This window comes from Anas platyrhynchos, chromosome 1 (assembly GCF_047663525.1).
Source record: "Anas platyrhynchos isolate ZD024472 breed Pekin duck chromosome 1, IASCAAS_PekinDuck_T2T, whole genome shotgun sequence".
Lineage (NCBI taxonomy): Eukaryota > Metazoa > Chordata > Aves > Anseriformes > Anatidae > Anas > Anas platyrhynchos.
Window position 1 is genome coordinate 176,217,746 of NC_092587.1, and position 27,816 is coordinate 176,245,561.

Below are 27,816 nucleotides of genomic sequence, written 5' to 3' on the forward strand. Positions count from 1 at the left end.
GAATATAAAAAACAACTTTGCTGCTAGCAGCCTAATGGGAAGCCACAGCTCAGCTGACGTGAGGGTTGGTAGGAAAGGGACAGGGAGAAGAGAAGCCCTCAGACTCTTCCAAGCAGAGGGCATCCTGCCTGCTTTCTTCACGTGCTTGGACATTGGGTGACTTGGATATCCTTCCAGACCCTGAACCCATGCTGAATGAAGCAGCAAGCTGTGATGGAGATTCCCCAGCCTCCCCAGGCTTTGCTTGGAAGTGCTGTTCTGCAGGCACAGATGATGCTGAGCTAAGGTGGGATGCTCTTTTTCCTCCATTCCCTCCTCCTGTTGCATAGATTCCATGATGGAGGTGGGGAAGGAGGCCTATCTCCTACATCCTATCTTGCTGTGAGAAAATAGCCACCCAACTCTGCCCTGTAGTTGCCCCAAAAGCACTTTTCTTGGGAGAAAAAGGCAGTGTGGGCAATGGAAGTAGCTGTGGGCTGCCTTTGAAGCTTCCCGAAGCTCTTAGCTGGTGTGTGTGAAGGTCTTGCTCTCCCACCAAATGATGGGAAGGGAGGTCAAAAGAGCTCAGTTGGAAACAATTACCAAGGATAGCAGTCATACAGATCGATGTGCCTTTTGGGAGGGAGGAAGGGAGTGCAATTTTGATGAGAAAGGTTGCTCTCACTTTGGGTTTAATCATGCAAGGTGCTGAGTGCCTTCAGTCCTCATTCATGTGGATGGGAACAGACAATCCTCCAGCTATCTGGCAGGCATGGATGCTAGGTCAGTTCTCATTCCCTTCTCCCCTGCAGGCTGTCGCTTCTCTTCCTAAAGCACGTCTTTTTTGATGTCATCTATAGCACAGGAAATTCATGAGGTTTTCTTTCAGAGTCTTTTTGTTTGTCCCCAGAAAATCAGAGTGATAAATATTTCCCTCTGTTAGAAAATAAACATCTAGGAAGAAGAAGAAAGCGAGCTGGTTTTATGCTTGCACCACCCCCTTCCCAGAATGCTGGGAAGAGCCGTGCAGAAAAGAACAGGCAACTTCTTAGTGCCTGGCTGCCTTCACAGGCTGAGGTTCCTCTTTCCCATTTCAAAGCACTGCTAACCCTCGGGGAGCATCTCTGAGCAGCAACCAGGCCATTTCTCAAAAAAACGGATGCAAAGCACGCTTAAAGTCAATGACATCTTAGTCACATGTTCTTTGAAGAGCAGAGGCCAAGACAAGTGCTTCTGTTAGCATGAGAATGATAGTGTTTGATAAACAGGGACTGCATGCACCTAGTTAGGATGCTCATATGCTGAGCTGTGCAATTCACAAAATGTAAATGGAGCGCATATCAGATGGATTATTTTCCAAAAGCACAGGCAAAATTACGGTAATTACTTTTCCTCCTGCTACATTATCTGTATTCCCAAGAAACTTTATAACTTCATACAGAAAATAAATAAATATTTACTTAAAAGATCAGAACAGCTGAGTGAAGGTTTCCTTCACTTCACACAAAATCAGCATTTCTCATGAACAGAAAGCTGTTCTTGGAACCTGACCTTTTCACTTGGGCTATGGAGGAACAGGTATTGTCAGTGGAAACATTTCAAGGATATCTCTAGATACTAATCTAGATATTCAAGGGCTACACTTTACCTAAACTCCTGCTTCTTTGACATGCCTTTAGTTGAGAAATGAATTATCACTGCTCTTTGTCCTTCAGCCACTGAATGCTTAGGCTCAGCTTCTTAGACATAATCACCAGTGATAACGACAGGGAATTATCAATATGAAGGAGCCACCATTTTGATGTGAAATAAAGATTAATCTATTTCCTCAACCCACAGCACTTTTTCTCCTTTAAATACACCTGTGTAGAATTATCAAATGGTTTTGGTTGGAAGGGACCAACACTTGCCATGGGCAGGGACACCTCCTACCCGACCAGGTTGCCCAAAGCCCCATCCAGCTTGGCCTCGAACACCTCCAGGGATGGGGCATCCACAGCTTCTCTGGGCACCTTGTGCCCTGCCTCACCACCCTCTGAATGAAGAATTTCTTCCTTATATTTAAACCAAACCTACCTGCTTTTAGTTTAAAACCATTCCCCTTGTCCTATCAATATACCCCCTGACAAAGAGTCCCTCCCCAGCTTTCCTGTAGGCCCCCTTCAGGCACTTGAAGGCCGCTATAGGGTCTCCCTGGAGCCTTCTCTTCTCCAGGCTGAACAACCCCAACTCCCTCAGCCTGTCTTCATAAGAGAGGTTCTGCAGCCTTCAAATGTAAATATACATTTTTAGTGATTCACAAAGAATAAATGTAAAGCAATGGCTTTAAATGAATAAATAAAAATCATATTCCAGGGCTGGTTCTGCTTATCAGACTCTGTAGATCACAGTGTACTTCTTACACCAACTCATTCTATAGTGTCTCAGAGCTTCAGAGATAAGTAATAAGTAAAACTTGCAGCACTCTTGCCTCCATCCCAAATGTAAGCATGTTAACTTGTTTTACTCTCACATATGAAAAACAAATGAACAAAATTATTGGGCACTTGTATGTTCTTTGATCCTCTAGTGTGATAGCGCCCACAGTCTTTAAAGTGTTTTCCACAAAATTTCTCCATGTTGTAAAATGCTGTTGTTATAACTGAGAAACTGAAGTGCAGAAAAGTTAGAAGACTCTTCTAGTGGCCTGAGAAAGTCAATAAGTGGTAAAGTATTTGAGCCATGCCTTCAGCTGGGACCTCTTCACTTCTTCTCAAGCTTACTTTTAAGAAAAATGGGTAACAGCAACTTCCATATCTCTGACCTGGGAATATTGCAGTGTCTTTATGGGATATATCTAGCATTAAGACAACCCTCAGAGTGTTCACCTCATTTATCACATTGTTCACCATGAACTGTGAGGATGGGAAGAAGCAGCTGGGTGATGTTACAGACTTTAGCAAAAAGCCCAGAAGGACATCTGTTCTCTTCATGATGCACCAGGACCTGAGACTACCTCCAGTTCTTAGGACACTTCTTCAGCCTCTGAACTAACCTTCTCCCTATAAAATGCAAGTGTGCACCATGCATGACTTGAAAAGTGCTTGGAAGCTTCCAAGCTTAGTGCTTAAAGCTAGTGGAAACCTTATAATGGGACCAATCTAGTTCCCAAAACATCCATTTGTGCCCAATCAACACAAAAGTGCAACCTCATTCACCGAGCCCATGCCCTAAGTACACGGAACTCATGAGAAACAATGCTGTCCTGTAACACATGGGTGCAAATAGTTGGAAAAAGTCTTAAAAGATGTCAAGTAGATAATTGAATATCATGACTGCATCACTGCATAATCTCCTTGAAAGAGCAGCAAAGGGTGAAAAAAGCTGATGGCAATTTCTACAGTAGAGTAATTTAGCTCAGTGGCAAAGAGAGTGGTGAAGAAGAGCGAGAATATATATGTCAGTGTGGGAGAGGGTGGATTTGTACAAGAGGGAGTGCATTAGAGTATGTGTGAGTGTGGAGGAGGGTTAGAAGTGAGCTTCTCGGAATTAGGTCAAATTTGCATTGATGGTAGACCTTGCAGAGAAGCTGTGTGTGCACAACTGTATGCATTTGCACACGTTTGGGCTAGGTCTCCCAGGGTCTCAGGGTCCTTGGTGTTTTTTGAGACCTGTCAATTAAACAAATTTCCAGTTCTTGTAAGTGCAGGGGAAGAAAAACTTGAAGGTGGAATTGAAGGCTAGCTGAAGAATCAAAACCCAGAAGGTGTAGCAGGGATTTTAAGCAAGATGTAGCAATATTTTTCATTTTTCTTTCTCCTTCTCCTTCTCCTTCTCCTTCTCCTTCTCCTTCTCCTTCTCCTTCTCCTTCTCCTTCTCCTTCTCCTTCTCCGTTCTTTCTTATTTTTTTTTCTTCTTCTTTTGAGAGTAGAAAGATGGAGAGGGAGAGATGGCAAGGTGACTCTGTTCCTATAATTGCCTGCTGGAAGGAGGCTGTCGCATTGCCAATATTTTCAAAAGAGGAAATATTTAGGGTGGGTGTTCCAGCTCCATCACCGGGCAAAAGACATATAGAGGGTCCTGTATCGCAGCGAATACGGAGTAGGAGTTAAATTGGCACAGAAGCTTCCTTCCTCTCTCCTTCACCATACTAGAGCATTCAGGTAGGCAAAAATAAGATGCTGTTTGCTATAACTCAGGGTCACTGGATTTACACAGGAGCACACTACTTCTAAGAAACCAAAGGTTCAAACAGAGAGAAATGATGTCCTACAGCAATTTAGTAGAAAATATCTCTTTATTGAGATGTGCAGTGAAGTAAATCCGAGCTCTTTATGCACACTGAATCTCTCTCCAAAATATATGCCTGGCAAAAACTGTCAGATGTTTAGGCTCTGGTTCTTGCACATTTCTGGTTTCCCTGGTAATCCACTGTAGCAGTATTCCAGCTTTGAGACTCCTAAACACAAATTTTTGGGCTCATTTCCAGTCACTTATCTTTCCAGTGGGAACAGTCTATTTCTTACCTCTCCCACTTAGGCGCAGCAATTTATACTTCTGATTCATGCTGGGGACAACTGAGGGGAAGCTTTTATAGTGGTAATACCAATTGTCCCCTATCCCACAATAACTTTACAGTGCTTAGCAAAAACCTCGGGAGGTATGGGAATGTATGACAGGAAAATAAAGTGTTCATGTATCAGAATTGCCCTTTACATTTCCTTTTACCCCCAAAATCATCGTTAGAAAATACAAGGTTTCTTCTAATCAAAAAAAACCCTGCACAAGGCAAGGATTTTAAAGATTTATTTATTTATTTATTTATTCGTTTATTTATCTATTTATCCCCATTTCTAAAAGCATCTTAGAGTGAGGCAAATATATTCTGTGGTCATTGACTGTAGCATGTCATCGATCTCTTTGGTCGGTAACTAAAAGACGTTATGCTGACCACATTAACCTGTGGATGAATCTAACTCTACATTAAGTTGTCTGTACTTTCTTTTTCCTTGCAGTCACTTAGTGCAGCATTGGCTGAGGAAGATCAGTTTTTATTTGTGGAGTTTGTGTGGAATAGCTATATTCCCTATTTTTTTGCACAGTTAGAAACTTCTAGCACCAGCAGTCCCAACAGCCATGTTAGGATAACATAAAGAATTAAGAAAGCCCAATAGTCCCTGATTTTAACCTTTTATATTACTTCTATAAGGGAAATGGAATACATTATTGATATTTGGGCTGGCTGCATGCTGACTTTACAGGGCACTGACAAATTGTTGGAGATTAATATTTCTTTCAAGATTCTGCTTTCTCTTAGGATCTTCTTTAGGAGTGAAAAACATATGGGTTTGATTGTTCAGATGGCACCTGATTTCTGGAAGCTTTACAACTTTACTATGTGCATGTGGCAAGACAATAAACTGAAGGGTTCAGCCTTCAATAATTTCTTGCAAAATAAAGACTATGTGGTTTGTATTTCACCACATGGTTTTAGTATTTGCGATAGATTTTCAGCTCTTCATGTTTTGCCTGCCAATTCACTTTATGCAGAAAATATATAGAACAAGGATCAACATTGTACATCTAAGGTAATCACCTCTTGATCTCTCAAAGACTGCTTAATTGCTTCCCACTGCTGAAATGTCCTCTTGACTGTGGACTATCACAAACTCTACATATGAATTTTTAAATTGGTTCAAAGCATTAGGCCACAAGCTGCCAACATCTCTTTGGAATAATTTAACGGTAATGAAGTTAAAGATAGAACTCAAAATAACCCCCTTAAAGATGCCAAGTCATTAACACACACTTGCATAAATTCAACTTTCAAATGAAAGCTTTTACAAGATTCCTAAAAGTTTTGCATGTTAGAGTCCAAGTATGTGCACAACTCAAAGTGATACTGTTTAAGACACAGAAGTGATTGAAAATCAAGGCTCATTGGCCACAAGCTAGAAGAACCTCAAAGCACTTTTTGGCTATGGATTAAAAGTAGTATTTTTATAGACTGCAGAACTAAATGGGAATTCTGTGTCTTGAACTGGCTGGATACAGAAGTGCACACCTGACCTTAAAGCAGGCACCTACTTCTGGATAACTGAAGAGCCTCGTAGACTATCTCAGCTTGGGCCATTAACTCACTTTTCCACAGACTGTAAAGGCTTCTCTATTGAGGCCAGTGGGGATGGGTACTGGACTCACTGAAAATCTGGCCCTCGTATTTGGATATATTGAATCCTTACAGAGCTGTTTGTTTCACAATAGATTGATTACTGGTATTTTGAGAGAGGAAACAAGCGATTGTGTACTTGGGGACTAGTTCAAACAAGTGTATTAGTAATGGTTAGCTTGTAATCAACCTCCTTAGGAGGCAGTAACTTGGCACTGAAGTTAGTGCAATCAGCCCCAAAACAATTTTTTATACTTATCCATGTCTAGCTACATCCAGACTTGTCATTACAATCACAGTCATCGATCTGACTGGCATTTGCTGGGATGACACCACTGATGTTGGGTGGAAGGCCTCCTTATCCTCACAGGTATGGGGCATCTCTGGTGCACATGTGCTGATGGGAAAAGCCTACAACCTTTCACCATGATGGAACAGAAACTGTTTCTCAAAGTAACTGAAGCCTCTCTGAAGCTGATGAGCTTGTGGCAAAATTCACTTCCAGGACATGTCTCTTAATTTATCTTCAGCCTACCTAATGAAGGTGTGATTACTTCCAGCAGCACATCATCAGCAAGCTTCTCTTCAATGGATGCAACAGGATCTTAGAGACATGTATGAATGTGCAGATCCTAGTCCTATACTCTTCCCTAGGAACACTCAGGAGTAGAAAAATTCAACAACTGGATTAAATAAAGTATAAATAAATAAATAAACTTCCCTAGATCTAAGTTTGAGATCAGATTTGTTTAGTAAATGATGTTATTCTCTTTGTTTCTTTGTATTTCTTGACCTTCCTGCTGGCAGAATAACCAACTGCTGGCTGGGAATGTATTTTAATTTGTAAGTTTATTTATTTTTTATACGGTCAAGATAACCCTTGTGTTTCTGTGACATTTTGTCATGGAGCATAAAAGCTCCCTGTGCCCCTTCCACAGCAGTGCAGGTCTCAGCCTGTTTGTGCCACTTAACAGCTTTCTTTGCTTATGTTATAGAAATCCTCTCTTTATATCAATACTTGGGACAGGTCAATCACTTTGAAAAAAAAAATATTTTAGATTAAATCTAAGGAATGGGAGGGAGTTTACATGGTTTGAGCTAGCACAGCACTGTATAGGGTCATTAAAGGACTATTTTTAGAAACTATTTTCTTTTAAGATGCATTTACGATGTATATCTATATAGCTTTTCCCCCTAAGTGTCTGGGACTGGAAGCAGTATGAAAAGTCATTTCATGTTTAAAATACCATCACATTCTCCTGGCTGGTGATAAATATTGAATTTGACGCTAGGGAAATACTCCTGTATTAATCTGATGAGCTTTTTTGTTTGCTTGCTTTTTTAATTTGTCCCTTCAGATTTTTTTTTTGTAACCTCTTGGACATAATTTTTTCTTTTCCTCCTCAGAGATTCTGAGATGATATTGAGTTACTTGGGAAATTAGATTTGTCAGCTTTCTTTCTGGTTGCTGTCTACATTAATTTTATAATTAAAACCCAAAGATGTGTGTCTAATATGTATGAAACTACAAAAAGCACAAAGAGAAAGTATGCTTAAGCCCATACAAAACAAGCAGTTTGACATGTGTCAATGTTATGTTTCAGTGCAATAATGGAATTTCTTTTTGGCATAGAGCTCAGAAAACCTGTAGGCAAACCAAGCAAAAACTCATGTATCTGAAAATTAGTCTGTAATGTTTGTAGACACAGTCAGTTTTTGCTAAAACATTCAAATACAAATTAATGGATTGCTGGATTGGTATGCACTACTACATCCATTACATATGGTGCACTTTGTATTTTAGGCAGGGATAGGGAAAGAGAAAAAAAAAGTTTATTTTTTATTAGCTTGTTCCTTACTTCTTTGGCAAATTGGATGGTTGCCATTTACATGTGAATTTGCCCTATGTATGAGATTGTCACATTACGTGGATTGATAGACATATTTCCTTTGCGAGAGGGATCTCCTATCCACATCTTTCAACTGCGCTTCCCCAGGTTTTGGTTATTCAATAAATTTAAAGCAATGGGAAATGTGCATTTTCTTTTCCTCTCCTCTATTCTATAATTATTATTCACTACATACGTTAGAGCAAGCTATTTGCTTTGTCTGCAGCACCACAACCTTTGTGTGACCTGCCTCTTCTGGAAGTGTCAGGAATAAATCACTGCGTACGTGTGTTGGTTGTGGCAGCGTTCTGTGCTGACAGACACCTTCAGTGAGTGTGTTGGTTTGGGGGAGAAGCAACAGTAAGAGGATTCTCTGCAGATTTAGGAGCACCTGGGCAATAGCAATCATGGTCCCTACCACTGAAAACCTTGCTAAAAGTGGCAACGCTTACCAGATGTTCCCTTGTTTCACTAAAGTTGGAAGGCCTGGGGAGGCTGAGCAGTGGTCTAGCATTTCACTGAGACACATCTGAAGAAGGCTCCCCAAACTCAGCATTTGCTGAACCGGGTGCTAGTGCAGGATCTGGGACTGGTCTGAGCACTAGATCTATCTGCTCAAGAGCCTAAACTGGGATGAGACAAAGTCACTGCCACAGACACATTCCTGCCCTCTGTGTTTTGAATAAAGTCATCCCTATGGATATTGTAACCCTTAATCTCCTTGCAGCTACCTGTGATGAAGACCAAGTGCTCTTTCCCCACACTTGCTTCCCCTCAGCTAACGGCAGTATCACACACCTTGTCATGATGCCTCAAAAACAATGTCCTTAGTGAAAGATGGAAGCTATTGCCCCTCTTCGAGCATGGTTGGACTGTGAAGGGAAGGTCCATTCCTCTTTATACAGAAGCTGCTGAGGGAAGGATGGATTCTGCCATTACCTGCCTGAATGCCAGCTTTGTAGCCCTTCCCATGACCAGCCATAAGGCAGGAGCCTTGAGTCCTACCTTGCTGTCTTGAATTTAGATGTTGTGGTAAGGTCAGTGCCTGAAGTTAGGTACTGGTAATCCATGGTCTTAGTAAGGCATGATAGTTCAGGTTTCCTCTTTCTCATAGCTGAACTAAAATTTAAATAGCTGGTAGTTTTTTGTCTGTTAGGACAAAATGACTCTGAAAAGGCAGCCTTTCTTCTTTCAAAACTAATTCATATTACAAATTTATTTAAACCTTTATGGGTTGTCAGTTGCAATTTCTCATTCCTTACTTCTTTGTAAATTGTATGGGTTGCTATTTACATGTAAATTTGCCCTGTGTATGAGACTGTCATTATTATATTACATGGATTGATAGATATTTTTTACTTTGCAATTCCCCTCTACCCATATGACTTCTGGTAAAATAAACAGAAATTATGTAATGAACAAACAGAGGTGTGATTTGCTGAGGAGATGAGAAGCTTTCGGTGAATGGTCTTGAGCTCACACAGACACACACCAACCTGTAGAGGAGATAGTTTTAGAAACATGGAACATCCTACTCATCTATGTGCTATACTTCAAGGTCTGGATTAAAGCTGGACAAAACCTTACACAAAGTGATGGAAATGGAGCACTGTGACATCTTGCTTATCCAAGAGTTCAGGAGATAAAGTAATCATCTGCACAAGTAAAATCAGGCTCTGTTCTCCGAGCTATAGCATGAAGTGATGAGTGCCTCCAGTCACAGGATATTCCGTGAACTTAGTCTAATGGCTAAAGTCTTTTACATCTTTATCTCTCTCTGTCCCCATTCCAGTTAAAATCCTGGTATTAGTGGTTTAGACTTTAAAAGTGAATTCTTGGTAGGAACACACACCATCTGTCTGGGTTTAGGAGTGTTTCTGAGTAGTGTTAATATCAGGCTCAGTCACAGATTCTCTTGTTCTCCTGTATTTTTTTTTTGGTGACAGATCTCATATGCTCAATGGTTCAGAAAGCTGGGGGGCTATGACCTAGCCCAAGTCTGTATGTTGTCATGTAATACATCAGTGATTAACAAGAACTTTTTAGTAGTAAGTTATACTTCTATGACATGACCCAAAGTGGTAATTTCCTGACATCTGTAATGGGAAAAAAAAAGCCCTGGTACTCATGTATAGCCTTAAATTCTGTGATTCCGTGAAACTTGTCAATCTTATGCTGAGCTGCAGAACTGAGACTTCACATATCAAGAGTTATTTTCTCTGTTACTCAGATCTTGATGTGTGTTGTTTAGCTGGGCTCTTGTGGGATTTTGTGTAGCTTTCTTTGCCAGCCCAAACATTCTCATTCAGTTTGTTTCACAATGCATCAAATAAAGAGAGTTAATGAAAACCTTATTTTAGATTAGTTACACAGAAGAACAGTAGCATTGATCTTGGGATTGCCCGCAAGGGACCTTTTTGTAACCTTCACAAAGCTTTGAATTACTCACATGACTGAAACTCTGGAATAGTTTTTGCTTTCTTCTGAGCATTGCTGTGTGCTTGGATTGGGGAACTTGGGACAGGTATGAGTCAAATAGTTCTGGACCATCAGCTGAAACCCTGTTTCTGGAAACCTTTTTGCTGTTCCATCTCCTTTAGAAATCAGCAGTTGAAGCTATCTCAAGGCTTTTAGTGAATTTAGGAAAAAGAATTACAGAATCACAGAATCATCTAGGCTGGAAGAGACCTCCATGATCACCGAGTCCAACCTCTGACCTAACACTAACCAGTCCTCCACTAAACCATATAAACTAAGCTCTACATCTAAACATCTTTTAAAGATCTCCAGGGATGGTGACTCAACCACTTCCCTGGGCAGCCCATTCCAATGCCTAACAACCCTTTCGGAAAAGAAATTTTTCCTAATATCCAACCTAAAAGGTGAAAAGGTGTCCAGGTTTTCTCTCTTATTTATTTATTTATTTATTTATTTATTTATTCATTTATTTATTTATTTATAGTTAGGATCCACCCACTATTGCTGCAGGTAATTCACAATCTCCTGTTGATACTACACCTTCCTGGCTGACTGGAACAGTCAGCCATGAACTATTGAACAGTCAGCCATGAACTACAGCCATGGACAGCCATGAACTACTGACATGAACTATTTCAAAGTAAACTTCTCAGGAGAAGACACCATGGAGAAAGATGTCCAGAAGAAGACACCCAGTGTTACCATATAATGTGCCCTGGAAGTAGTAAGAGGAGGGTACTGAGCTGCAGAGAGGCTCTGCAAATACAGCTATGATGTTTTCTGTGACCAAACTGGCCTGTTCATTATTAGCATGGTTATCTCTGCAAGGTACTGTGTGGCATCACTAGTTAGCCTATGACAAGAAATCTTTGACCAGATCCACTCAGTTTACCCTCCACCATCTTTATCGTGGCAATGTATAACGGAAAATTTGTTCTCACCACTCTTGAGAGACAAAGGGAAAGTTGAATCCTGAATCCTGAACATGTCTAAATTCCTCGCTGGTTGCATGACTGATACACACCAGTGAACTTTTGACCATCAACCTGCGTCTTACTGCTGTAAGTAAAAGCTCTGCACTGCAGAAAAGCAGCTGTTTTGTGCTGCATAAACCATCGCCCACTTCCATTTCACCCAGATACACACCTCCATGTTTTTCTTTGGATGTTTGAACTGCACAGCCCAGAAAAAAAAAAAAATCAAAGAAAGGTTCTAAATCCCATGTTATTCCAGCTCTTGACTGTAAATCTTTAAAACAAAAGGGATTTCAGCCTCCACTCTGAAATCCCTTCAGAGAAAGAATAGTGAAGTTCTCATAAATGGTAAGACTTTTTATTTCATTGCTGTTCCAGTTCCCCATACTAACCTCTGTTTTAAGATTAAGTCACAGCTGCCAACTAAAGGGTCTGGTTTAGACTTAAAAATCATCTCAGAGCACTATGCGTGAACTAAACTATGTGAGATCTTTTTCCTTCTCTCTAACAAGATGAACCACTTTGCAAGCTATGCAATTCCAACCCTTCTGTGCTTATAGTCAGTGTTAAAGGGGAAGAATGGGGTCACCAGGGCATGCTTCTTCACTGTGCCTCAAGGAAGGCTAGCTTCCCCTCCTCAGTCACTGGATAACTTTGTACTTGGACAGTAGGAGATCCATTTTGTAGATCAGAGGTTCCAATCCAGCCCTGAAACTAAACTTTTAATGAGCAAAAGTTCTGTGGCCTCAAATCAGGGTCAAATGTGCATTCTGCAGATGTCTCATTCATCTGCAGTTTGCACGTATGAGGCAAGGATTTCATAAGGATGGAAATGAAACAGTGAGCGATTTCTGTACATCTCTGCTGGGACAATATTAGACATTTTTCCTGTCCTGCCCTGTGGACAAACAGAAAGTCTGTTTCCAGAGCTGCCAATCAAGAACTTCTCAGGGTAGGAAATTAATTTCAGAAATCTTCTGCTGTTGAGCCACCATCTGGCTTGCTTCTCTGTTGATATGTTTCATTGTGCAAAACAGGCTCCTACTATCCTCCCATAAAGCAGTTCCTGCCTGGTAATTCTGTATCAACTCAGTTAGTTTTGGATCGATGGCATGATGTCACCCATGGTGGTTCATCTTCTGAAGATAAAAGTGTAGGTTCAGCTCTGATGAGATTTTAGCTTTGTCGTCTCCATCTAACCAAGTGACAAATCCCAGCAAGGGTGACAGTCAGTCAGAACAGAGGGGTATAGGGCAGAAATGGCATTCTGAAATCAGTTCTGACTGCCTGGTAAATGTTTGCTTTCCACGAGCAAATGTCCTCGCTGGCCTTCAAGGACAAGGAAAGTTTTCTGTTAACGTCACCATGCTTTTTCAACCCGTGAACTGCAGAGCTGGAGCTGCAGGTTTTTCTTGCATGAGGGCTCCTCTGCTGTTGGAAATTTGTATGATTTGAGTAGCTCATTTATGGGATAGAGCTGTCTGCGGAGTGATTTTGGAAGGTTCCTCCTTAGAGAGAGACTCAGACATAACACTCACCTGACCTGACCCCATGGACAAAACCAACTAAGAAAACTCAAGAAACCACAATTCATTCAATGCCACCATACTTTAAAATGATTTGTACTATCAAATTGTATTATTTTTTTTTCCTGCTCCTCCTTCTGGTTTATAAGAGGATTCTGAGATGTCCTGGGATTTTTTAATTTTATTTTTATTTTTTTGATGGAATGCCATGTTCAAATAAAATTCCTCCAGTCTCCTCTACTTTTAATCCAATTTTATGGTGTTCTGTTCCTCCACTCCCATTCCTCTCACAAGCACACCATGTCTCCCCCCTGTGAAATGCAAGTCAGCTTTTAACGTCAGCACACAGATCTGCAGAGTGTACAAGTTTTCCACCCTTCTCCCCTGATAAAGTACAGACTAATCAGCTGTATTCAGTGAGGAGCAGTGATGAAAGCAAAAATGCATCGGAGGGTTAATTTATAAATACCGCACCTCTCATATGGGAATTGTTTTTTGGGGGGTAGGTTTTAAAGAGAAAACTTACCTAGATAAGTGTATTATGCTACTATACAGAGCTATTTCACAGTAACTACTTGAGAATGAATCCCTTTCTGGTCTTAGAGACCTGGAGTATTAGAAGTCCTTTAAATTCATAGCCTACCTTCTTCCAAATTAACTGGTCTTTGCAGACAAGCCCTTGGCTAACTTATTCTAAAACTCTGAAATAGACAAACCCATGTAGATGCCAATGCCCAAGGGCCTAACTCAGCCAGCTTTTCACATTAAAGGCATTATGCCTTGTCTGCCTCAGACTTTTAAAATGTATCAGCTAATATGTGCTAATGACACGCATTTAAACCCTAGTCTAGACAAAGCCTGTGCGATTGCCCTCTGAATGCTTGATGCGATCAGCTAACATCCTGACAGCAGATCTGATTACCCCATTTTAATCACATAAGGCTATAAACATCATGAAATTATTCAGCCTTTCCTCCTGGTAAAGAACAAATCCCGAAGGCCGTGCATGGGAGCTAAACCCCAAAATGCCCTCAAGGGGCGGGACCTTTGCCCTTGTACAAACAAGCCTATCAGTAGGGTTTGAAAAACCAAGCTTGGCTTACAGAAATACACCAACGCAGGGGAATCTGTTACACCAGGAGGATGAATAAGATGACCTAACAGTGATTTACTTGTACTGCTGCTTTGACATTTGTGATTAGCTAACAGCCTGATCGGAACAGGAGGTGGAGAGGTGAGCAGGAGCAGAGACATGACTTCACGTCTGTGTACAGCATTGATCAGGCTAACACTCCTAACTGCTTTGCTGGGCACATTTTAAAACAGGTGCTGAAAAATTGGAAAGGATATTAAAAAAAAAAAAAAAAAAAAAAGATTTGCAGAAGGGAAGAAAAATACTTTATAGCAAAACACTTAAAAGCTCAATCTGTTTAGTTTATGAGAAAGAATACTGAGAAGTAAGTAGACTACAATATATAAATATCTTCACAGGGAGAAAATATGCAGTACTAAAGGATTATTAAATCTTGCAGAGAAAAGCAAAACTGTCTAGATGAAGCCAGAGAAAAAAAATCAAGTTAGGAAGCAGGGACAGAATTTTGACAATATTGACCTCTTCTAACAATCTACCAGTCAAAAAAGTATCTTTCATATCACTTGATAACTTTGATTACAGCTAGATATTTATATGGGAGATGTATTTTAATTCACTGTATGCTTTTGGAATCACTACAGAATTAACTGTAACATGGTTATGATACAAACAGTCCAAGCAGATGATTTCTTTTGGCCTTCAATAGAACGTCTTTAGCTGCACATGAATTGGCGAGAAGTACTCACCAGCCATAAGTCTGAGAATTGATTATAATACTGCATTGCTAGAGTTGCATGAATGCTATCTACTAGGTTTAAAGGAATACATATTATTTTTCCTCTTTCTGCCCCTCAAATATCCCTGTTGAGAGGGAGTATGACATTGGGCCAGCCCATTAAGTCTGAACAGACACAATATTTATTACCCAGTGTGAGTCACAACTCTTAAATCTGTTGTTCCTGAGCACACCTGTTTGATTTTGTTTACAAATGAGGATTTCCATGTATTCAATGAGTTTCTGTGTTCAGAATATCTGTACCTTCTAAACATAATTTCCTGATTTGGCTGCTTTTTCAGTAGACTTGTTTTAGAAACACTCGATTTTAATTTATTAAATAAGACCAAGCAGTCACATTGACTGTGCTCTCAGAGAGTCTGGGAGAAGCAGCAGATTCCTGCAGATCTTGTCCTGCTTTATTGGCACTTAATGCCAATAAATGTAGGAAGATGGCAGATTCAGGGAGATGGGCAGTCTATGGTGCAAAGTGAACATCAGTCCTAGATCAGATCTGGGTACTCCTGGAGGCACAGAAACAACGTATCTCCCAAACCAACCAATTCCTTTCCCCCTTCCTCTACTCAAACCTCTCCCTTCTCAAGTCAACTCATATCAGAGCAAATCATTTGTGTTATACTGATGTTGACTGTCAAAACCATTCTGATTTTAAATCAAACCATGCTTGCAAGACAAGAATTTTAACTTGAACAAACCACCCAGAATATGTAGTTACATACTGCTTGATACAGGATTTTCTGTAAACCTCAATATTGCTACTCCATAAGTGCATGTGATGGTCTGGCAGTTGTGAACTTGCAAGTTTTGCCTGAAACATACAAACTTCAAAATAAATAAATAAATAAATAAATAAATAAAAATTAATCTTCACTATCTGCAGTAGCACAAGCTGGTATTAGAAATTTATTTTTTACTAATTTGGATAATGCAGTCTTCATCAAACAGTGTGAATAAAGTGCTGTTTATCAGAGAGGGTACACTCATGTCCCTTGAATGTGCAGAGTGAAATGCACATTAGCCCAGGAGGTTTTGAACGCTGTTTCTTAATCCTTCAGGTGGGAAACAAACACAGTCCAGCACAAGGCTGTCCCTCTAAACTGATAAAAGTCAACTCTGCTACTACTCTAAGACAATTTAAAGCCAAGGGTGATCTAAAAAGCTCTCACAGAACAACTGGAGTTCAGGACAATCTGGCTCACAGCTCTCAGCAAAATACCCTAAGCATGTTTGCTCAACAGGAAACCAAATCTTCTCCTGCATCATTAGTCCCTACTTGAGAAGAGGGGACACTGCTACAACCTTCTGCCATAATTTGCAGTTTCATGCCAGGCCATTGCATAGTCTTACCTAATGAGCTCGTGTTTAGCCTGATGGTGTGGTGTCTTTGGCCTCTCCTTCCCTTGTTTTTCTTCCAACTACTGTTGTGAGGCTCCTGTTAACTGTAAATTACATTGAGTCTTTGTCAAATGAGTGGCCCCTTTCAACTTTACTCAACTGGGGAAACCTGCTATGGTCTTGCACTGCCTCATCTCACTGGGTACAATTTAGCCACTCTCTGGGCTATTTAGAGCAATTCTCCGGGCTGTGATGGCATCAGATTGACTGACAGTACTGCTCAGATTAGCCAGCCAAAGAGTGCATCACTAAAATTTAACACTGGCTTCCAGAACATCACTGTCTTCTCCGTATATCAATAACATATCTGCAAGAGATGTTGTTCAAAGGTGGCTTGCTTGATATTCATCCCATGGTGCTGTTTTCAAGACTCTCAGGTAGAACCCCTAAGAGTCAGCACCAGAATATTTCAGCAGATAAGCAATGGAGCTGAGCATTTTCATCCATTTTCTCCCAAAGCCATTAAGCACATGACTTTAAAGCCAATTTGGGGGCCCAACTTGATGACAACAAGTGATCCATTGATTTTGGGGTCTCAGCTGATACATTACAATATGGCAAGACATTGCATTCTATCTCAACCTAAAGTTTAGAACTTTCATGATGATATCTAAAGGCCAGTCAATGAGGTTCAATTTTAGCTGGTACAACACAATGACTAAAAATCTACTCTTAAAGCACTTACAGTCTAGGAAAAACAGAACAAAAAGAAAGAAGGAAAAGAAGGAAGGAAGGAAGGAAGGAAGGAAGGAAGGAAGGAAGGAAGGAAGGAAGGAAGGAAGGAAGGAAGGAAGGAAGGAAGGAAGGAAGGAAGGAAGGAAAGAAGGAAGGAAGGAAGGAAGGAAGGAAGGAAAAAGAAAGAAGGAAAGAAGGAAAGAAAGAAGGAAAGAAGGAAAGAAGGAAAGAAAGAAGGAAAGAAAGAAGGAAAGAAAGAAGGAAAGAAGGAAAGAAGGAAAGAAAGGAAGGAATAGAAAGCACGAGGGTTACGAGGATTACAAGGGTTACAACAGTCCTATCAGCTTTAAATATTTTGGGGCTATCTGGGATAAGAATTTTGTGGGAGGGGAGATGAGCTAAAAGGACAAAAAGGAGAGCACGAGAAAAGGGAAGATGACATAATATAATGAATAAATATAGCATGAAAAAAAAGGTGAGGTGAAAGTTTTCTCACATCTCTTTTCCCCAGTCTAAGTGCCATCCATACACATTTATGTTACAGTACTTAAATAAGAGCTGTCAGACCTAACACATTTTTTCTTGAATTATTCATAGGTCTGTATGATCACAAGAGAAGAAAGAGTAGCTATTTGGATTAAACTAGTTAATTTTCATTAACATAACTGGCATATAATTACTAGTTTCACCTAAGTAACTTACCTTAATACAGCTCCTGCAGCAGCCATAATAGAGGTGTATGTTCTTTAAAACATTTTTGGTGTGTAAAGGCTGAAAGCATAATTTTCTTCCATAATAGACCCGCTAAGCCTCTTTCTTTTTCCCTTTTGTACACAACTAACATTTATAATATTTCTATATTTCAGGTAGATGCCAGAAGAGAAATAGGACCTAAAGCAGTAATCACTAACAGCCATATAAGAGAGTTCCTTCATGACTAATTACATTTGACACTAATTGCTGTTTATTGAAGAACCTGAGTGAAACATCACTCTGACATGTGTCTGGATACTCTCTGCATCTGTTGCAATTTGCCACATTTCCTGCTGTTGGTGCCCCAGTTTATAGGGTTGGCTCTCTTGTGGCCAGCTCCTCTGCCTACACAGAGGTGTGATTTGGAGAGGGTTGCTGTTTCTTATTTAGCACCGTGCTAAATGCTGTACTGATGCAGTTCTTCAAAGTAGGGCTCTGGGAGGAGCCACTCCTTCCATACTCACCTGGCTTGTTTTATGCACACACTTACTTCTTCAGCTTTTACTGGCTGTTATAGGAGTGCTGGAGTACTGTATGTTTGACAGTAAATAGTAAATAATGATTCAGGTCAATGTCCCTACTTAGGAACACCACCAGAAGTTATTCCATTCCTTGCCTGGCCAAAGGCCAGAAGCTTTAGCTGGGAGTTAGAAGGAGCAACTAATTGGATGCATTGCCACTACCCAACACCACACTGAAAATGAGGTTTGTTTTTAACCAGGCTGCCCTTCTGAAAAACAAATGAAATCTGTTCAGATAAACAAAACTCCATGCTGGTGTTTCTTCTAGCAATAACTTTAGCTATTTTAATTATAGCTAATCTTGCAAGCTCTTTTTTTATTCCAAGTTAATTTATCCAAGTTATCTACGGCTAATAGTTTAGAAAAGGACAAATGCCAGCAGACTCATACTGGGTTGATAATTATTCAAAAAACATCAGAAGAAAAACTTGTACAAACAGTAAGGTAGAAGTCATATTTATTGATAAAAATTAATATATCTGCTATAAAATTTGTAACAGTAATGCAACTGAATATTTATTTTGATGCATAAACCTGAATGTTACATACCAAATACAATACAGTAACACTGGTTTCCTCCTTATTTACATGTTTATGAAAATTGATATGCAATCCATGTTAAAAGAACTTGTAATGGAGAATAGTTACATTAGAAAAATAATATTCTTGATAAAGCATTCTCGAGGACTCCAATCACATTTTCAGGCCTCTTTCAATAAGGCAAAAATCCCTGGTACAGCATATAACTTAATTTACAAAATACAATAACTTCAGACACATCTTCAAGTTTTCTTTTGGTATGCTTTCCCTCACTGTAAAATTACTCAGTTTTCTTACTAAACAGAAAGAACTTTCAATAACAAAACTTAATGAGCTCTACTACATATTACATACACATCGCTGAGGCTTAGCGACCACAACCGGGCAATCTTTCTCTTTAACTGTTTGCTCAATGAGCTTTTCTTAGATGTAGGACATGTAGTATTTTGAAATCATTATGACTGTGGTATCTTTCTTCAGTTTTCATAGGAAACAGATCTGTCACATTTTGAAAGTCTTTTTTTTTTTTATTTATTTTTTAATTTTATTTTAGGAACTGGTGCACAACTACAATTTCCACTCACAAGAGAACGTCACAAATGTAACTAAAATTAGGCTTGGATAACTTTGAAAACATACTACTATGTGCCAAAACCCAAATTTCTTACTTTAATACTTTATAACCCTGCCATGCTCTAGGAATTCTTCTTCTGCATAGCTTCATTACTAGTCACAGTCAGATAGTTTTAATTCCTTCAAAGGCACAAAACTTCCACCTCTTTTCCAGTGTTGCTCCTACACCAGTGAATTCTTGTTTAAACATGCGTGGCAGTCTCATTAAAAGCATTTCTATCTCATTTGCAGAGATCTGGGAAAGACAGAAAGGTAAAATTAAAGTGAGAAAACTGCCCTTTGGACTGGAAAGAGGAAATAAGCTAAAAATAAAATAAAATAAAATAATAAAATAAAATAAAATAAAAATAAAATAAAATAAAATAAAATAAAATATAAAAATCCAGGGCAGGTGAAAACACTTCCTTCTCCACTCAGCTCCATCAGTTTTCTCTTGCAACAAAAAACTAGCACAGAGACATTATTTTTAATCTGCTCACTTTTGTTTTGTTTTGTTTTGTTTTTACTTAGAGTTGACCATCTCTGGATCTCTGGAGCCATTCTCTCCCAGTCTGGCCCAGTTCAGCAGTCCCAGATAAATGAGTAGTGAAGTTCCTGACTCAGCATGGCTCAGGATATTTCTACGGTCTTGAAACCCTAATAACTGGTCACAATCCTAAAGGGAAAAATGTTCTCACTGCAGAAAATACTTCCACAAAAGCAACCTTTCTCATACATTCAGTAGAGAAGTCAAGAAATGAGTGGCCATGGAAAATGAAACTTTCTATTTTGTAGCTACCTTTTTTTTTTTTTTTTTTGGAAAGTGATGGTCATGCAAGGAAAAGTGAAGAAATGTATTGGTTCTGCCTGTTGTCTACAGGTATCTCCATGGTTTAATAGACTTCTCTAGCAATGATGATATTTCTGCTTATTCACATTTGTAGGACACTCCCATGATGGAAAGTTTCATTTTCAAAGCAGTGTATAAACACAGAACACACTAATTACACCTTATTACACCCAAAGGAAGTGAGAAAATATCTATCACCTTTTATTTTTCCTGAAGAGCTTAGCGAGACAGAAAGATTAAATGATTTGTTAAGGTGGTGCTGAAAAATCTGTGTTGGAGGCAGTCAGTCTACGGCCCCAAAGTAATCAGGTCCATCTTTTACGTACTCTTATGGCAGTAATGGATAGCTGGTTACCTTTGGGTAATGCGTCTGAGCTCTATACTGAGCCCTCAGCCCACATGGGTATGCTGACCTTATCATTGCTGTTCAGGTGAGGAATGACAGGCTAACCATGGAAAGTAATTGAAATTAATCTCTGAGATTACATCTCAGGATTGTGCTATTAAAAAGTAATTTGTTGCTACAAGCAGTTACTTCCAAAATAAACCAGTGAGGTCAAATTCTGCAGCTTGTGTTTATTATGCAGCAGGGAGGTCGAGTGGTAGCTGCAGGGGCTGGCAATTTGGTGCCTTGGAGGGACCAAGACAATGCCTCATCCATTGCAAGTTAAAAGCTACCTGATCCTGGCAGCCTTGCAGAAGCCAACAGGCTACTCACATGACTAGAAATTTACAAAAAAAAAAAGAGCCCACAAACACACAGAAGGAGGGGCTGCAGCAGCAGAGGGGGAGGCAGCTGAAGGGCTCTGCAGGCAGAAGCAATGAGCAGTGGTGCTGGAGCCCAAGGAACTCGTGTTCCAGTTGATTGTTGTTAGTCAAGACAGAGAGAGCTGGAGTGGTCAGCGAGGGGGAAAAGCTGTTAAAACTTAGCCAAATACAATGTGCTAAGGAGTGATTTGAACAACTGAAGAACTTGGGCAGACTGGGTGCTGCAGGAACTGTGGCAGAAGAGGAAGGGCTGCAAATACAGCTGTGAAGCTCTGTTTATATCAGGGCTTGGTAAAATCAGATTTTTTAAAATTTGAAATGCAGTAAGTCCTCACCTTTTACTACCATCCTCTTCCACTACTCCTTTGTTTTTATGGCTAACAATGGATTTCAAAGCACTACCAGATTTGAGCTGTCATGGCCTGAAGGTAATGCAGACAAACTTCATCATCCTTCCTCACTTCTTCAGGCAAGCTCACTTATTTCCAGTGGGCTTCTAGCTCAGAATCTCTTCTGCTTTTAGAGGATCTCCTCTGCTTCATAGAAACAGAAGGATCCGACAAAGGCATGAAGCAGCCCATCAGAGCAGTTGGAAGGTGATATTGGTTGTGGGTCACATTGCTGGAGGAAGTGGTCAGGAACAGAACATTACCAGGATCAATGGGGTCATCTCTAACAAGCACCACACAAGGAGTGCTGCTCATATTCTGAGCCCAGGTGCACCTCATGGCTGCCTCCTGACTCCATGTTGCAAGAAGGTCTGGGCAAGCAGCATAACCCCCATGTTCAGAAGAGATATTGGCAGATCTGGACCAGAGCTGCGGCTAATCCGGGGATGACCCCTGCATCTACCAAGTATCTCATGCAGTCTAGTGTCTTGCAGAGCCCTTGTTTGGATCTGAGAGTAGCATTAACCTGATCAAAGCTGGCTATTTTACAGCTGAGCTTCTCACCCTTGACTTGCTTACCATTCAGCAGAAAGAAATAAGCACATACAGGGCTTGATTCATCTCATCCTACAGTATTTGCTTAAAAGTCAGTCTTATTCTGTGGGTGTGTATTGGCTATGGACTGTAGAAACTGATGCGTTAAGAAACACTTTTTCATGCTGTAGTATGTTGATATCACATTTGTGTTGGCCACAGCACTCTGAATTTAGCAACAGGGCCAGAAAATTCCTTTTTGAGGCCCTTTTGCTTTTATGTTGAGTCAAAGGATATGTATGTTTCACAGTCCACTTATGTGTTCATAAAAGTTCATGTTCAATGTGACCCTAGACTAACAACTTTTAGAAGAATAGGGAATTATCTCCTAAAATTCTGTACGGTTTAATGGCCACAGCTACATCTGCCTCTTGTTCTGTTTTCTTTCTCTTCAGCTGTATTTCAGGATCAGTATCATGAAATCAGCTGCTAGTCTTTGTCATTTAAAGCTCTGCTCTTCTTTTCCACAAAGAATAGCTAACCAGAGCAAGGCATAGGACCTCAACAGAAGTAGGTGTATTGTAATTTGCAAATGAATAAAGACCGCAAACCCCCAAGCCCCATATCCCATTATCTTTCTAATGGAAATACACGAAGAGTTTAACCTGCAGTAAAGAATAATACAGTATTTCAATAGAGAAAACAGATTTTGATTAAATTTTTTTACCCTAGAGTCCAACTGCTGCATATAAGACCAAAGATATTCTATATTGGCTCCAAAAGGGTGGACGTGAAGAAATGTGGATATGATACCTGTATTAAAAACAAACGCACACAATATTGAAATTACTTTAGACAGTATATCATTAAAATAAGCAAAATAATTCTGAATAGTCTGTTCTTGCAGGTTTTTCAGTATGAATTATGATTCCTATTTTTCTTGCACAACCCAATAAACATAAGAAAATGGCACATTTTTAATACAGTCATAATAACATGGTAAACACAATAGCTCATCTTCAGGAATGACAGCAGTTAGCAAGTAAGTGACCAAGATAATATACTGATGAATAAAGGAATTTCTAAACAAAGACTTGCTGGAAGCATTTCAACTACCAATTTTATGCTTGATTTACCAATATAAAATTGTGGATATTGTAATGGTAAAATTATTGCTTTTTTCCCCTTCACTGGGTGCTCTGTTGTGAAAACGTTTCATATAATTGTGTCACAAACCACACTCCCTCCATTTTTTTCTAGTAATTACGCTGATGCTGGTTATGAAAAGTGTTTAATCCATATTACCCCTAACTACTGCTGAAGAAAACACAAATCCTTTTTGACATATTTACTCATTTATTTTCTCTTAAAAGAAAGCCAGTTCTGTCTGTCTTCATTGTTGTTTACAGGATCACTGTAAAAGGTATAGGAATAAAAGTGGTTTAGGAGGAGTCAGGATCTAAGTCTAGTGATTTTTTCCTGCACTGAAAATCAAGTGACAGCACAATGATGACCGGAGAAAACAAGATTTGGGGCATCAGAAATGCTATTAAAAGCACTATCCAATTTCTCCTCTTCTAAACAAACAGTGAAAATACAGAATGTCATGTGTGTTACTTACTGTTTGGGGAGAGTTGAACTGTAAGAATCAGAGCAAATATTTTCAGCTCTGTTTGGATGGGTTTCTTAGCTGAACCACCCTAGGGGAAGTTCCTTATATTTAAAGCATAAACACCAGGATTAAAAATGCTTACAATTGACAAAAATGGGTCACTGTATCTTGTGTACTGCAGGCCATACTGCTTTCTTGATGCTGAATGAATTAGGATAATCTTGGATTTCAGTTTTCCCCAAATACTGGCCATGGTTGAAAATGATAAGTACAATTTAACTCATTTTAGACTGGATTTGTAAAGAGCACCTTTTCCCCTCCCTCGTTTTTCCAATAGCATTTACAGAGTTCTGATCCTGCAAAAGGAAGGACATGTATTTAATTTGTATGCTATGGCATGTCCTCGTAGCAGTTGTCTTCCTTGTATTATGTGTGACCATAAGCACACACGCAAGAGTTCTTGAAGCAAAAATCAAGACCCACACATTTCGGTGGGTTGACTGGAAATTCTGTTGTATTAAAATCATGTTTTACCAGTGGTATTGCATTGGTAAGATGTGTGCCCAAGACTTTCTAATTGCAGGAAGCTAGCTCTTCCATGCAAAGTAAAGAAAACATCACCTGAAAACCTTTTGTAGTTACTGAGTGGAGTTCCATCACAACTTTTGTAGTAATTTTGTTTTTCTTTTATAGTCTTTTCCTCCATATACTCTCCAAGGGCAGCATGGGCACCACTAACATTTTTATGTCCCTAAATGCTAGGTACTAGTTACCTGGATCACCGCCTCTGAGTTTTAGTTTTTAGGTATTTTTAAATAGTTTATTTCTATGATTTTATTCTAGGTGAAGGATACAACAGTCCTTGTAGTATTCTTTATAAATATTCATATGGCTAATTCCCTCACCTAATGTCAAAAGCATAAATCTGGCTTGCTTAATACATCCAGTACACATATTTTTGCCTGGTGGTTTGCTAATATTTTTTTCCATCCCTTTCTCCTTCAGCATTTTGTCTAATAAACTGCTAATGAGTTATACAGTTCTAACCTGCTAAATTTAGATGTAAAGGAAATCTTAATATCTTCACCCATGCTACAATTCTAAATGCAGACCACTCTTTTATTAAACTGCAGATTTTTTCAGAAAGCAAAAGTTCACTTGTATGCTAGGATTTCTCTTACTAAAAGCCAATCTGAATCCAGATGAAAGACAAGAATCTTTTTTTTTTTTAACTATTTTTTAATGCAAAGGTGCATGCAAATGCATATGCAATCAAAAAAATTATTAAAAGGCAGTTCTCAAAAAAACTTATTTTGGGTTATCTTACCTATTAATAGTGCCTCTTTCTCTGATTTTAGACCTGGACTTCGTTTCTCCGAATTTTTTTCTCTGTCTTGGTTGACCAATGCTACTGTCAATACATTGATTTCCTATAAGTTTAAAAAACAAAACAGGTGGTCATGTAGATTCCATTTACTTCAATTAAATCTGTCTGCTTTCTTTTCAACTCTATAAGAAAGATCATTACTTTAATTCACATCTAAAGACAACACAATTATAAAAAATTGATTCGTTTGCAGAATATTAAGACACTTTTTGAAGTACCTTTACACCAAGAGCTGCCCAGAAGACAAATTTTGCTTATGGAGTCAGTAATAACTTTGTTGCTAGTGCTTCTTCATTAGAACAGCTTGAAAGATGTGCCATAAAGCGTGGAGATGGTCAGAAAATTCACATTTTCTAGCTATTAAAGCTGTAAACAATGACCGCCTCTAGGGAACATGGCTGGAAACATTCAACTATAGCTATAAGAGTAAATTCAGCAGTCACTAGCAATGTTTCTAGCTACTAGAGCACAAGCATCTACCCTGCTATACTCTTCAGCCAATGCCTGGCATGGTGTTGGCCGCTGTCCCAGACAATTCCCAGGCACATTTTGGGGGTCAGCACATTTCAGGAACCGTTCCTATGCAACCACCTTGTTTTGAGGACTGAAAGAGAGCCAGCCTTAAGGGCAAACTGGTTAAGGCTCCTGTTTTGAGCTCCATTTTCTGCAGTCAGGTGGCCTGAACCAGCCAAATCTCAGCCAAGCTATCACATGTGAGATGCTCCATCAGAAGTACACAGGCAGTTGTGTGACACAGATTGCTCTTCTCCTGGGCATATGTGAAGTAAACAAATTATCTCTACTTCAGAGGCATGTAAGTGGCCTCAAAGTGCCTTGTGCAGTATTCGAGCATATACATGGGCTGTTTCCATGGAGTGACTGATATGCAGTAGCTTGTTCCTTGGTGAGGTGGTGACTCACACTCCTGCATCTGCTCTGTGAAATGCTCAGCAGTTCTTTGCAAAACCACAGAAGCAGAGAACTGGGGCTGCAGACACGGTGGTCTGAGGTGGGACTGTTCAGGAACAGTGCTCTTGTTCTGGTTGAGGGAGTCAAGGGGTGCTGCTAGCAGCTGGAGGTGCCACAGGACTGGGAAGCCTTAAATGTAATCAAATTTTAGCTATTTGGTGTAGTGATGTGGCCCATCTAAAACAGGCATTTTAGTGGTGCCTTGCTCCAAAATTCTTGGATAGCATTTTTGCCAATAAAAGGGTGGCATCAGGGCATTTCTGGAGGTGTGCATAATCCACAGTTAAAATAAATAAATAAATAAATAAATAGTGTCAAATGTGCCTTTCTCTAGATGAGTAAAGGCTCTGCAATCTGTGAAACGGGTAAAAAGAGTCAGGCACTTCCTCATTCTCAAAAAATCCCCAAACACGTACACATACAAAAGAAGCCATGATGTATTCTGTGTTCTTCATAGGCTGGCACCAAGGAGCAGCTGCCCGATACGCAGTGCCTGATGGCTCAGATGTGTCATGGGTTCAAATGTTCCTCAAGCTGTGAAGTAGAATATGCTGCCATGTGCCAGCTAAGGAACCGTGTGAGCATCTTAGTGACTGAATGTGTATCCTTAGCCCCCAGTGACAAGGGACTCTGGTCCACCTCAGCCCACAGTGACAGAGGTGTGGGATGCATTGAGGGACCTTTGGTTTTCTGCAGTTGTAGCAGCCAACTCAGGCAAGTCTCCTGGCCAGGTATCTATGTATAGTTGTGTGCATGTGAGGTAGTGCACTTGCGCTGCCTTTCTAGTCAATAGAAATGAAACTCTTTAGTCATATATTTTGGTTATATACTTTATGTTGAGCTAAATTGGACCTTAGAGATGTCTATTTTATTTTCCTCATTGACTGCAAAGGGAATCTTGTGGTACAGATTTAGACACCTACAGGTAGGAGAGTCAGCAGTTCAAGAGTTGCAGTGATACTTTCTTAAAATAATGGTGCGCTTGAGTGCTCTGACAGCTACATCACCTTGACACCAATGCTCCTGTAGTGCTGCAATGCACAGGGCACATTATAGCAGCAGGAATATGCCCTAAGTTGTCCAGCGCTGTTGATTCCCCTCCAGCCACAGGCAAAGGCTAATGCAAATACTCATCTGCTGCCAGCCATGACATCCGAGAACAGTGAAAGAAAACCCAGGCAAGAAGCAGAAATAAGGGAAGTGTTCATATGCATTTCTCCATAAGGGCAGCAATGACAAGGGGGTTACGGATCAGAAGAGCCGAGCTGGATGGCAGATTTCCTGATACTGCAGCAAAAGAGCAGAACAACATATGCCACCAGAGCTTGTATAGGTTAAGATGTAACTTCTGACTCCATCAGAGACAGAAAAGCAGTCTAAAAATAACAATTCCTGAGAGGGGAATGAGAGAGCAGAGAGATGTGTATTTGATACAACAGGCCCCAAACACAACACACTAGCAGTTTCAGATGGGATTAGGAGTTTTGTCAAGCAGCGAGGCAGAGAAAGAAACTATATTCCCATTGGGAGCAATGAACAGATGGATTCTCATTTAATCTCTAGATTTGAGCCTGTGCAGAACATTTTGTATGATTTATAGGACAGGGTAAATGGATGCAAAAGGAAGTCACATCAAGTCTTTCTTAACTGTATGTTGGTATGGAGGATAAAAGAGTAAAAAATTGGTTATGTGGGAGCCTGAGGAAACTGAGAATGGCAAAGATAGCTACTCAGCAAAAGACTGACATTAGAAAAAGGTTGCAGGTTCCTGAAGGCTTGGGAAGGGTAGGCTTCTACCATCCAAAACTGCCTGCCTCAGAGAAATATGATAAATTAGGCAACTCTGAGGTATTCAGCTGCCAAGATAAGCTTTCACAGGCCATGAGAAAATCCAGGGTGCGCATGGTTGGACAAAAGATGTAATAGTA

General features: G+C 39.9%; 1 protein-coding gene across 8 annotated transcripts in view; it reads right to left on the reverse strand.

Annotated features, from left to right (window-relative positions):
- Positions 1 to 18,667: 18,667 nt before the first annotated feature.
- The window catches only part of ENOX1 (ecto-NOX disulfide-thiol exchanger 1), a 365,235-nt gene continuing 356,086 nt past the window's right edge, over positions 18,668 to 27,816 (reverse strand). For all 8 annotated transcript variants that reach the window (XM_038173160.2, XM_027472220.3, XM_027472192.3 and 5 more), the window contains 3 exons: positions 24,860 to 24,962; positions 22,648 to 22,733; positions 18,668 to 19,635 (listed from right to left, as the gene is read on the reverse strand). In XM_038173160.2, the coding sequence (XP_038029088.1) occupies positions 19,504 to 19,635; positions 22,648 to 22,733; positions 24,860 to 24,962 (321 nt within the window). In that variant the 3' untranslated portion in view covers positions 18,668 to 19,503. The remainder of the gene's footprint in view (positions 19,636 to 22,647; positions 22,734 to 24,859; positions 24,963 to 27,816) is intronic.